Consider the following 12703-nt stretch of genomic DNA (forward strand, 5'->3'; position numbering starts at 1 on the left):
AACAGATTAGCAAGGAGGAAGTAAGGGCAGCTATGAAGAGGATGAAGAATGGAAAGGCTGTTGGCCCAGATGACATACCAATGGAAGCATGGAGGTGCTTAGGAGAAATGGCAGTGAAATTTCTAACTAGATTGTTTAATGAAATTTTGGAAAGTCAGAGGATGCCTGAGGAGTGGAGAAAAAGTGTTTTGGTACCTATCTTTAAGAATAAGGGTGATGCGCACAGCTGCAGTAACTACAGAGGGATAAAACTGATTAGTCACAGCTTGAAGTTATGGGAAAGAGTAGTGGAAGCAAGGTTAAGAAGGGAGGTGATGATTAGTGATCAGCAGTATGGTTTCATGCCAGGAAAGAGCACTACAGATGCAATGTTTGCTCTGAGAGTGTTGGAGAAATACAGAGAAGGTCAGAAGGAGTTGCATTGTGTCTTTGTAGACTTGGAGAAAGAATATGACAGGGTGCCTAGAGAAGAGTTGTGGTATTGTATGAGGAAGTCAGGAGTGGCAGAGAAGTACGTAAGAGTGGTACAAGATATGTATGAGGGTAGTGTGACAGTGGTGAGGACTGCAGTGGGAGTGACAGATCCGTTTAAGGTGGAGGTGGGATTACATCAAGGATCAGCTCTGAGTCCTTTCTTATTTGCAGTGGTGATGGACAGGTTGACAGATGAGATCAGACAGGAGGCCCTGTGGACTATGATGTTTGCAGATGACATTGTGATCTGTAGTGAGAGTAGGAATCAGGTTGAGGAGACTCTGGAGAGGTGGAGATATACTCTAGAGAGCAGAGGAATGAAGGTCAGCAGGGCTAAGACAGAATATATGTGTGTAAATGAGAGGGAGGGTAGAAGAATGGTGAGGATGCAGGAGTAGAGTTGGTAAAGGTGGACGAATTTAAGTACTTGGGATCAACAGTTCAGAGTAATGGTGAATGTGGAAGAGAGGTGAAGAAGAGAGTACAGGCAGGGTGGAATGGGTGGAGAAGAGTGTCAGGAGTGATTTGTGACAGACGGGTACCAGTAAGAGTGAAAGGGAACATCTACAAGAGGGTAGTGAGACCAGCTATGTTATATGGGTTGAAGACAGTGGCATTGACAAAAAGGCAGGAGTCAGAGCTGGATGTGGCAGAGTTAAAGATGTTAAGATTTGCACTCGGTGTGACTAGGATGGATAGGATTAGGAATCAGTATATTAGAGGGTCAGCTCATGTTGGACAGTTTGGAGACAAAGCAAGAGAGATGAGATTGTGTTGGTTTGGACATGTGCTGAGGAGGGATGATGGGTATATTGGGAAAAAGATGCTAAGGATGGAGCTGCCAGGTAAGAGGAATAAAGGAAGGCCTAAGATAAGGTTTATGGACATGGTGAGAGAGGACATGCAGGTGGTTGGTGTGACAGAGCAAGATGCAGAGGATAGGAAGAAATGGAAAGAGATGATCCGCTGTGGTGACCCCTAACGGGAAAAGCCGAAAGAGAATTATGATGATGATGATTTAATTTTAGAAAAGCAAACACAGTGTGAGAGAGATGTAGATACAAAATGTTATTGGAGCTAAAGCTCTCACAAACACACACAAAAATGAAAACCAGGTTGTTAGCGTTACACCCAAAACACTCACTACCAACACTAAGGAACAAACACATAGACCCACATATGCGGAGGTAATCACTTGTAATTTACCCAAACCTCCAAGACTACCTAAAGACAGTACCTCACAAAACACAATTCTGAAAATCATAGTAGCCCCACTTCAAAGCCCATAAGGTAACACACTACACAGCCAAGCATTCTAGTTATTGGGGATTTCATTATATAACATATTGATGCCCCCCTTACCAGACTAACCAAGAAGTAGATCACAGTGAGCTGTCTGTCTGGAGCCAGGATACATCAGATCATGTATGTGCTTAGGTCTTTAAACCACAAGTGGCAGTATGACACGGTCATAGTCCATGCGGATTTAAATGGACTAACACATACCTCACTGGACTATATGAAGAGAGACATGATGAAGCTCTCTGAATATGTGTCCCAGGTGGGTATGAATCTAGCCTTCAGTAGCATTCCCACCTTCACCTACGATGATGCCACAGTACCAGCAAAAAATCACTAACTTCAACAATTGGATTAGCTTCTGGTGTCACAGCAAAGGAATCCAATATCTGTCAGACTGAGGAGACATGATCAACAAACCACGATGTTTTGCCAGAGATGGTTTACACTTGTCACCACTTGGCTGACAGATACTGGCAAAAACTTTATCCCCATAATATCTTTTTAAAGCCATGCCAAGTTGTTAAATCCTCCAACATAAAAATCACTCACAAATACCTAAAGGTACTGCTGCTCAGTGCTAGGAGTTTAAATAAAAAATGCATCCTTGGAAGCACTTCTCACCATGGAGAATACAGATGCATGTGCAGTCACAGAAACATGGTTCAGAACCATAGAAAGCACCCAGGTTGTCAAAGACTACAATGCCCTTCATACATTTCAATCCCTCTCATCTCAGAATAAAACAAAGGGAGGAAGTGTCTCAGTATTCATAAAGGACAAGTACACTGCTAGACTGGCCCAACAATATGACTCTTTTGAGATACTCCACACCCAACTAACCATAGGTGCAATGCCCCTATCATAGCCTTGCTAGCTACAGATCCCTTAACATGAGTCCAGAAAACCACACCTCCTACCTAAACCTACTGGAAGAACTTAACATTCAGCCCAACACCATACTTATGGGTGACTTCAACTACCCCTCCATAAACTGGGAGACTTATACAACTCATAATTCACTTGCCCAAAGGTTTTTGGACTTCATCAATGCAAACACCCTGGAGCAACTAGTTAGCTCCCCAAATAGAGATAAAACTCTCTTAGACCCAGTACTCACAAACATGGGGGATGCTGCTCCTTCCTGTGCATTAACTTCCTCCTGGTAATTTCTATCTGACCACAAAAGTATCTCTGTTAGTATTAAAACTAACCTATAACCACTGTCAAGCTCCAAACCTGTTCAGAACTTTGCTAAAGCCAATTACCTTCAAATAAATGACAACTTAAAAACTTCCAAGGCCCTCCAAACCCAGATGACACTGAGGCCTCCTCTGAGCTGCACACAAAAGCACTGTACAACCACATTCATTGCTGTACAGAGGAGGCAGTACTTGTCCAAGTCAAACCTATGATTACTGGCAAAATAAACCACCCTGGTGGACCCCTAGCATAAACACGCTATTCAACAAAAGGAAAAAATCCTGTCCAAAATCAAGAAGGAACAGACAAATCACTGCAAAAAGACACTCACCAGTCTAAACAAATTAGACGGCTGGTCAAATCTGCCAAAGCAAATTATGAGGCAAAGATTGCCTCCCAGGTGAAAGATAACCATAAGGCTTTTTTTTTTAGTTATGTTCGTAACCTTGGGAAATGCTCAGCAGTGTGCAGAGTTAATCAAGAACGGCAACACTTATACCCAGCCTGAAACTATAGAAAACCTGCTGGCTGACAAGTTCAGTTTAACCCCCCCCCCCCCCATCACCTCCTACTACACTCACAGAAATACTTGCAACCATCCCCTAACAGAATCTATCAGGGCCACTAGAACCCCCCCCTTTAACCACAGCCTCTGAACAGCTTTTTTCCAGAGGAATGGAGGACTGCAAAAGCCACCCCTCTCTCTGCACAAGGGGGGCCCATCAACTGCCCCAGAGAACTACAGACCCATAAACTTGTCCAGTCTTATCTGCAAGGCCACTGAGAGAATTATCATGGACCTGATCAATAATGACATAGGAACTCTCCAAAAACTGGACTAGACCCAATCTGGCTTTGTCAAAGGGAGGTCTTGCCTGTTCAGTCTGGTGGACTTCTTTGAAAAATTCACCAGGGCCATGGATGAGGGTAAAACTTATCTAGACCTGGCCAAGGCTTTCAAGACAATCCTCCACTCAGGGGTCACAGATAAACTTACTAAGTTAGGCATAAACCCCTACATCATCAGATGGATAGCCAACTGGCTCACTGACAGGATGCATGTTTTCCAGATAGGCTAATTCACTCCCGATAAGAAACCTGCTACTAGTGGTGTTGCACAAGGCTCAGTGCTGGAATCTTTCCTGTTTGGAATATACTTCTCTGAAGTGAAGACTAATGTTGGAGGCCTCTGGCTCACTAAGTGTGCTGTCAACTGTAAGCTGGATGCAATCACTGAATCTTCAAACGATGCTGAAATCCTACAAACAGGCCTAGAAATGGCAAAAAACTGGTGCCAAAACCATGGTCTGAGAGTAAATGCTAAAGAATGCATAACCATACCCTTTGATAAATCAGATAACCCTGCAAATTATAATACTGATTACACACCACTAAAAGTAGATGCAGTGATGAGGGACCTAGGAACACAGATAGATAGTAACCTAAACTTTGATCAGGTAGCTACAGTAGTGAGAAAATCCTTATGTGCGGCTCACCTTATAAGTAAAGGCATGGCATTAAGATCAAAGGAAGTCATAGTGCCATTGTACTCAGCCCTCATCAAGCTCATAATCAAGTACAATGCTCCCTTTTGCATGTACCTAATCAGGCACTTATACCAACTGGAGCAGCCTAGAGGTTTCTCACTAAAAAATACAAAGAGCAAGACAAATATCTTATGCAGACCGATAAAAGGCCCTAACCCTTTACTTTGTCTCATATCATGTATTGAGAGGAGACTTATGCCTGACCTACAAGGCACTGCCTGATCCAGCCTGATGAAAATATTACATATTCGCAAGAATAATTATACAAGGGTAATGTGTTTGATGAACCTGAACCTTATTTGTGACTCTAACAAAACTTGCTTGAGAGACAGACTCATATTCTAAAGGTTACCTTGTCTATAGAATAAACTTTTCACCTTCATAGAACAAACGGCATCCCTCACTCTCTTCAAAAATAATTTAGATAAATAGATGGGGAACCATAAATTCACTCCTGGGGTGCTGCTCATGTCCCTTGTGGACAAAAGCAGTCTATAAAATGACTCAGGACTCCAACACCCAAAGGCCCACTACCCTGATACTACCCCATCCCATATCTGGAGAATTAAGATACAATATTGTCATATCCTGGATATTATTGGCTAGGCCTGTAATGGCTCTTGTGAGATTAGCCTAGTAATTATGAATGAACCTATGGATGAACTGAACTCTAGGTAAGCAAAATAAAATACAATACCAAAGAAAAAAAACAAACAAAAAAAACCAACAGGACACTTATCTGATGGCTATGTACTCAGCACAGCAACAAACCATTCAGACCAATGAGTGACAATGACATTTGGACTGGCAGCAAAAAACATTCTTGGTAACTGTGTCTGTACATCATTTTCATGGCCTACGTCATGTGGGAAACATATGTGTGACATATGGAGCACCCAAGATCATAACGCTTTGGTATACTGGCCTATTTTCGGGTTGCTCCAGGTGGGATGTCCCTATTGTAAAAAATACTGCAACAGTAATATACTCAGATGTCTTGATGTCAGTCAGGGCATACTTTGGCTTTAGGAGGAAGGAAACATTCTCTGGTATTTGGGCTAACCAAGGGCTTCCATATCAGTAAATCTCATCAGTTATGACTGCAACAGTGAAACACAAAAAACATCATCTGTGTTTTCGTAGTTTGGTAGAAATGTTTGCTGAATGGGGACTCTTCTAGCAGTTCACAACATAGTAGATAGCAAATGCATGACTTAACAGTAAGAAACTGTGTTTTATATGTTCAGACAAACGTGCAGTGCTTGTAAGTAACCCAAGTTTTTGTACTTTGGCAGGAAAATTATGGCTGACCATCATAACAGTACATAAGTGAGAAGTGAGACAACTGCAAGCAACTGTGTTTCCTGTAGTATTTTATCAGAAATGTTATGTCCGGCTGGTTATTGAGTGTTTTGGAAATTCACAGCCAAGCAGTAAATAGGGGCCAAGTGTAAGAAACTGTGTTTTTGTAGTTTAGCAAAGAGTATCCAGCCAATCATGGAGTGGCCTGGCTGTTCACAGTACAGTACTATACATGAGATAAGCAGAACAGCACTAAGAAACTGTGTCTGGGTGTTTGGTGGCAGTGGTGGTGATATTCTCAAGGGACAATGGTCTCTTAAGCTGGAACTACTATTCTATCCTTTCCTCAATTGCTCAGTCTTTCAAATTCTTACATAAAAAGGTTACCCTGTTTTGTCTGCCCTACCCTCCTTCATATTTTCTAACACTGTCAGAATTGTTTTAGCAGTGCATTTCAAGTATTCACTGCATTCATATCCCTTTTGGAAAACAACCATACTTGAAATTCCCCATTAGACTTGCCATTTCCCAGTGTAGGGCATTGCGCTTTTGTATTAGAGTAAACATTTATGCACTCAGACCACCTGTTGTTTGTTTTGCTGCTGTGAAGGTATCAGAAGATCTAGTCTGTCTTCAAGTGAGTGCACAGTCAAATGTCTTTAGCTTTTGCACCAGAATAATCAGCAATGTTTCCAATAAAGCAAAGGTAAAGAATCAAATTCTCTACTTTACATGGGGCTTCATACATTTCCAATGGATATAAAATCCCAAGATATATTCCTACAGATGAGGGGCAGTCACAGTGTTGCAGCAGTTAGCATTGTAACCTCACAGCAATAGGTTTTCCAGTTCATTTCTCAGCTGGGGAGTCTGCATGTCCTCCCTGTGGTCGCATGAGTTTCCTCTGGGTGCTCCGGTTTCCTCACACACTCCAAAGACATGCAGTAGGTGGATTTGACACTCTGAATTGGCCGTAGGTGCAAGTGTGTGTGAGAGTGAGTGGTACAGATGAAATACCATGGCAGGGCTAGCCACCTGGTGGTGTAAACCTTGGCTCAAGATGATTGTCACTGTTGAAGTGACACTCCGACCCCATGTGCAAAATGGGGAAAAAAGGACTAAGGATGGCTGGATGACTGGATATTTCTACAAATGAAGCAACAACAAGATATCCCGTAACTCTAGGCAAACACATACTGTCTGAGAAAGGTGATAAACACATAACTGATGGGCAGGAACAGGACATCTCCAGGTGCTAACAACTTGAAGAATGGAGAGAAGCAGGGTAGAGTGTGAACTGCTATGACCTTATGTTGTTAGATCTTACTACTTGGAAAGGATGTCATAAATGCAAAGGGATGATAAGAATGCAAGAACCTTTTGTCTGGGCCCCACAGTTGCTGCTCCTTTTTTATGTCCATTTAGGACACAGGATGAGCATTACATGAACAGAAATGAAAGTGAATATCTGAAAGGCACAATCCACCTGACCCAGTCTGTTATAAATATGATTCAAATTCTGAATGAAAGTAAGTAAAGAACAAATATTATAATAATGAAGACTTGTTTAGTCAGTGCAATTAAGTTCCTAAAGCTACTATGTACATATTCATACATGTCATCTTATAGTGGCTTTTCATTAGGCATACTATTGTAAACACTGCAAATGGACCATACCTCCTTGCATTTAAGACCATTCACACAATTCTCTTATATGTTAGGATTATAGATATTTGACAGGTTTTGTGAGGACCATTACTCTTCAGAATCAACCACTGCATCAACCACTGAAAGCTAACCCCCACCTATGTCTAACAAAATGAGCTTACATGTGACAGAAACAAAATTACTTCTGCTTTTTCAAGTTTCTATTGAAGCAGAGGAATACAAAGTTGTGAGTTCATAATATACTGTTTAGCAAATTAACTTTATAATTTAAAAGTTCCTCCTACAATTATCAGTCATACAAAAATTATTTCTGGACATGGCCATACTTGTGAAGTTTACAATCAGCACATATTATTCCGTTCACTTCTTGCAGCTATGTTTCTTCTATTAGATATTGACAATTAAGACACATTTCTAAAAGCAGCCACTGAGAGCCCTGTTTCAGTGGGATTAAATACCTACTGCATTTCTCTACGCTTGAAGGTATCCTTTCATATAAATTTAGTAAACAGTACAATCACTTTTTGTCAATGGTATGACATTTATCAGTCAAAACAGTTCAGAAAGTCATTCCCATAAGACAACTGCATTGCTTGGCTCCACAAAGGCTCATTAAGATCCAAATGTAGTAACAACAGATCCATTTACATTTTGTTTTTATATGTAAACTAAAAGCTATGTGTTTGTAACACTGCACTGCTACAACTTCATCTGCTTCGTATAATGCACATGGCTGGCTTGGCTCTGAATGCAGACAATGGCGCTATTGTCAACCATCTTGAAAGCCAAGTGACAGTAAGACTGGAATGGTGAGTCCTATTATTAGGGTTAGACTCTCAAGGGCAGTCATTCCTTTCTGTCCATAGCCAGCTGACCCATGACTGTGAGACACTCTGTTGCTAGCTTCAGGTAAAACGTGCACAGTTGCAACATACAGAAAGGTCCCAGCAGAAAACAGCATTCCCATTCCTGTTGCGTACAGTCTGTACTGCGACGTTCCACCAGTCTGCATAGGAAAATATTTTAAATAATAAATTAGTACTGTTTACTGTTCATCAGCTTCATTATTAGTCTTCAGTGCAATATTAGCAACAAAGCCAGACAGAGAAGATCTTCAAAAGAAATACACAGCATAACTATTAGGCATGAGTCATCACAGAAAGCTCAGAGATCTCATAAATATGCTGTTTACTGACATACCTTTGCAATCTTATGTACATACATACAAATATTTCACACGCAGTTAGCAATATCCCTCTAATCTGCCAATATACCAAAAAATAATTCCCATAAGTGTCTGAATTGTTCTTAAAAATATCTTAGCTAGTGCCTGACTTATTTAGTATATCTCTCAATTCTATATAAGCTTCTACATAGGTTGTCTGATGATTCTGTATTACTTTTTGATGATCCCAGACACTCCCAGAAGTAGTTTTCCTTAAATGCCCTTACATACCCGAAGAAGGTCTCCTCTTAAATATATGTACGATACACTGTATGAGTTCAGATATTTAAGTCTTTCATGTTTGTTTGTGTCTTTCGGCTTTTCCTGGTTAGGGGTTGCCACAGCGGAACTCCGGTCCGCTAATGATTGGCAGTTGATTTTTACGTACCGGCTTGTCAGGCCTGACGCACAACCTTCAACGAAGGTACTCCCATTCAAGCATGTCTCCACGCAGAAGACACTCTAGCTGAGAATCAAACCAGACAGCGTCTTACTGTGAGGCGACAACGCTACCACAGCACCACCACCGATATTTAAGTCTTTCATAATAACTTAAAATTTTCACATCCATGGATGCCCTTGCTATATTTCTGCTGTACTCTTTCCAATTTACTCATGCTTGTTTTCTTGTAAGGTTTCCATATTGCTATTTCATACTCTGGTTTGGGTCTAATTTAACTTGCACACAATGGTTTCATCATTTCATTTTTCCTAGACTGTACACTGTTTTATAACCTATAGTTTCATAATTATTAGCCAGTTGATTGATATGATTTGTAAAACTCAAAGGAGTACCTAGATTTTTAAATGAATCTACAGTTTAAATCACTGTGTACTGTATTAAATACTCACCTTTCAATTTACATCTTCCAAATTGCATATGCTGTGTTTTTGATGTATTCATCAGCATATTATTCTCCTGAGATCAAAATGTCAATTTAATCTACAGACATGTTCACATGTCCTGTCTCTAACAAATGTACTTATTCTCAGGTCATCTTAATACATATTATAGAACACCTCTGATGAAAAAAGATAGATCTGAAAGAGATAACCTAAATGAGTATGGACTTAGGAGACAGTCCTGTAGGATACCCTGACAGTAACCTAGAATTTTGGTTGTCCAGTTGCTGTAACATACTTAGCAAGTCATATTTGTAAGCCACACAGCTGCCCATCTTATCATGATTGCATCAAAACCTACTTGTTCTAATTTACTGATCAGTGTTTTGTGTTTGACCCTATCAAAGACTGAAGTTAAGTCTATATAAATTACATCACAGCACAATTTTTCATTTATATCTGTTATTGCATTGTTATAGAGCATCATGTTACAGGTGGTAATAGATCTATTTTCAACATATGCATGCATTGCTGATATATGGTTTCAACTTCCAGCCTTTACAATTCTGACAATAATTTATCCAACTAACCTTCTCCATTATTTTTCCACAACAAAAAAGGAACTTATGGGTCTGTATGACTCTGGGTTTATCCTATTCCCCTTCCCCTTAAAGAAGGGTTTAACAGGTACCATGTTCCAATCTTGAGGAAATTTCCCCGTCCTTAAATGATCAAGTGAATAATAGATATAATGGAACTGTAAGTTCATGCTACAGTGTTCTCGGGTCATTATTAATAATTCCATGTCCTCTCTGTTTCATTTGGGTCCAGTTTGCATAACTCTTTTTCAGTATAATCTAATGTAATTTCAGTATAGTACAGTTGTGTACACTTACCATAAATGTAGAAGTTCAAGTGTATTCACTGTTGCAGTCATCACACTTGGGTTATCCTGCCAGGGGTAGCCCTCAGTTGGGCCGAATACCAGAGGCTTAGTATTTCTGCGTCAGTGGCTGTTGCTCCAGGACTGATGTCAGGTCATCAGTGGTATAAAATCAGGCAGCCAATGCTATTACATCAGTTTTTCTTGCCCCAACTGTCAGGAGCCCCCAAATAGGGAGCTAGGTTATGGTGGAAGAACACCACCAGCAAAAAGTAAATACCAAAAATTCCCTGTAAGGAGAGAGGAAGAGAGAGACAGAGAGAGAGAGAGAGAGACAAGGGGGATGGACGTGGGAAACCAGGACTGCAACAGTGAATACACTCGAACATCTACATTTATGGTAAGTATACACAACTGTACTATGTTCTTTGTGTTTCACTGTTGCAGCCATCACACTTGGGTTGATTCCCAAAGCTGAAGAAAAGGGTGGAGGCAGTCAAGAAGACTGGGGGCTGGCTAGGATGCCCTGCAAGACTGCGGTAGCAAAGCCTGCCCTGGATTTGGAGAAGATAGGCAGGTGGTAATGCTTGGTGAAGGTATGAACAGAAGTCCATGTTGCACCCTCCAGGATGTCCCTGGCAGGGACCCCTCTGAGAAAAGCTGCAGAGGTGGAGGTTGCCCTGGTGGAATGCATCCTGACCCCCTTTGGGGGAAGTTTCCCATGCGGTTTGTAGCAGAAATGGATGCAGTGTGCTATCCATTTGGAGATTGTTTGTTTTGATATGGCCTTGCCCTCTGCCCCTGCTGCGAAGCTGACTAGCAATTGGTCAGTTTTTCTAAAAGATTTAGTCCTATTCAGATAGAATCTGAGCTGTCTGTGCACATCTAGACAGTGCAGAATCCTTTCCCCCTTGTTTTGTGGGTTAGGGAAAAAGGTGGGCAAATGAATGGATTGGTTGAGAGCCACACTGGACATCACTTTAGGCATGAAGGATGGGTTAATCCTGAGGGAGACCCTGTCAGCATGGAAAATGATGAAGGGCACTACAGCCATGGTGCTTGTAGCTCTGAAACTCTTCTAGCTGAAGTGATGCCCAGAAGCAAGACTGTTTTCCAAGAGAGGAATTTTAACTCTGCTGAAGCTGCAGGCTCAACGGGGGGTAGGGTGAGCTTTTCCAACACAAAGTTAATGTCCCAAGCTGGGGCAGGAGCTATTCTGGGTGGCCTTAAGTTGTTAGCCCATCTTAGGAGCTGTTTGATGAGAGGGTGTGAGAAGAGAGGTGGCTCTGTGCTGTAATGAGCAGAGATGGCAGAGGCATAAATTTTAATAGAAGAGAAGGATAGACGCCTGTGCTGTTTCGGCTCCCTTAGCCTGGATCCAGGTGCAAAACCTTTTCCACTTGTCAGCATAGGATTTTCTAATGCTGGGGTGTTTGGCCTCATGTATAGCATCCAGGACTTGTTTGCTTAGGCTGGCAGCTGGAGGAGAGGTCAGGGAATAAGCTAGGCTGTCAGGTTCAGGGTCTGCAACTGTGGATGCATAAATTCTCCATTCTTCTGGGTCAGTGTTGGGATCTGAGGTAGGTGCCATGGTGGCAGGGGTGATAGGCTGTGCAGTAGTGGGTACCAGTGCTGGAGTGGCCAGTCTGGGGCAATCAAGACTGCTCTTGGTTTTCCCTCCCTTATTTTGAGCAGTACCCTTGAAATGAGTGGTAGAGGGGAAAATGCATATATTGAGAGGTTTACCCATTGGAAGGATAGAGCATCCACTTTCCAGGCCTTGCTGTGAGGTTCCCTGCTGCAGAATTTGCTGAGCTGATGACTGGTGTGGGAGGCAAGGAGATCCACCTTCAGGCTGCCCCATTTCTAGGTTACAAGGTTGAAGGTTCTGTGGTCTAGCTGCCACTCGTGTGGGTCTAGCAGGTTTCTGCTTAAGTTGTCTGCCAGAGAGTTTAGGGAACCTGTCAGGAATTGTGCTAGTAAGTGTATCTGCATGGCTGAGGCCGTGTGCCAAAGGGTCATGGTGAGCCTGCAGAGAGGATAAGAGTGAGTGCTTCCCTGCTTGTTGATATAACACATCACTGTGGTGTTGTCTGTTTTGATCACTAGATGCCCTGGGGAGAGTAGGGGTCTGAAAGCTGTCAGGGCGTGCTGAACAGCTAGCAACTCCTTTTGGTTGATGTGCAGATGTATTTGATTTGGGCTTCAATAGCCCTGAATGCACCTGCCATCCAGGTGTGCACCCCAGGCATTGTTTGA

At 41.9% G+C, this 12703-nt stretch overlaps 1 protein-coding gene across 2 annotated transcripts in view; it reads right to left on the bottom strand.

Moving 5' to 3' along the window:
- Window positions 1-7733: 7733 nt before the first annotated feature.
- Window positions 7734-12703, bottom strand: part of LOC122789925 (zinc transporter ZIP9-like) — a 677153-nt gene continuing 672183 nt past the window's right edge. For both annotated transcript variants that reach the window (XM_044057393.1, XM_044057392.1), the window contains one exon: window positions 7734-8499. In XM_044057393.1, the coding sequence (XP_043913328.1) occupies window positions 8263-8499 (237 nt within the window). In that variant the 3' untranslated portion in view covers window positions 7734-8262. The remainder of the gene's footprint in view (window positions 8500-12703) is intronic.

The sequence above is a fragment of the Protopterus annectens genome, chromosome 15.part0, assembly GCF_019279795.1.
Source record: "Protopterus annectens isolate FY-2018-M chromosome 15.part0, PAN1.0, whole genome shotgun sequence".
Taxonomy (NCBI): Eukaryota; Metazoa; Chordata; order Ceratodontiformes; family Protopteridae; genus Protopterus; species Protopterus annectens.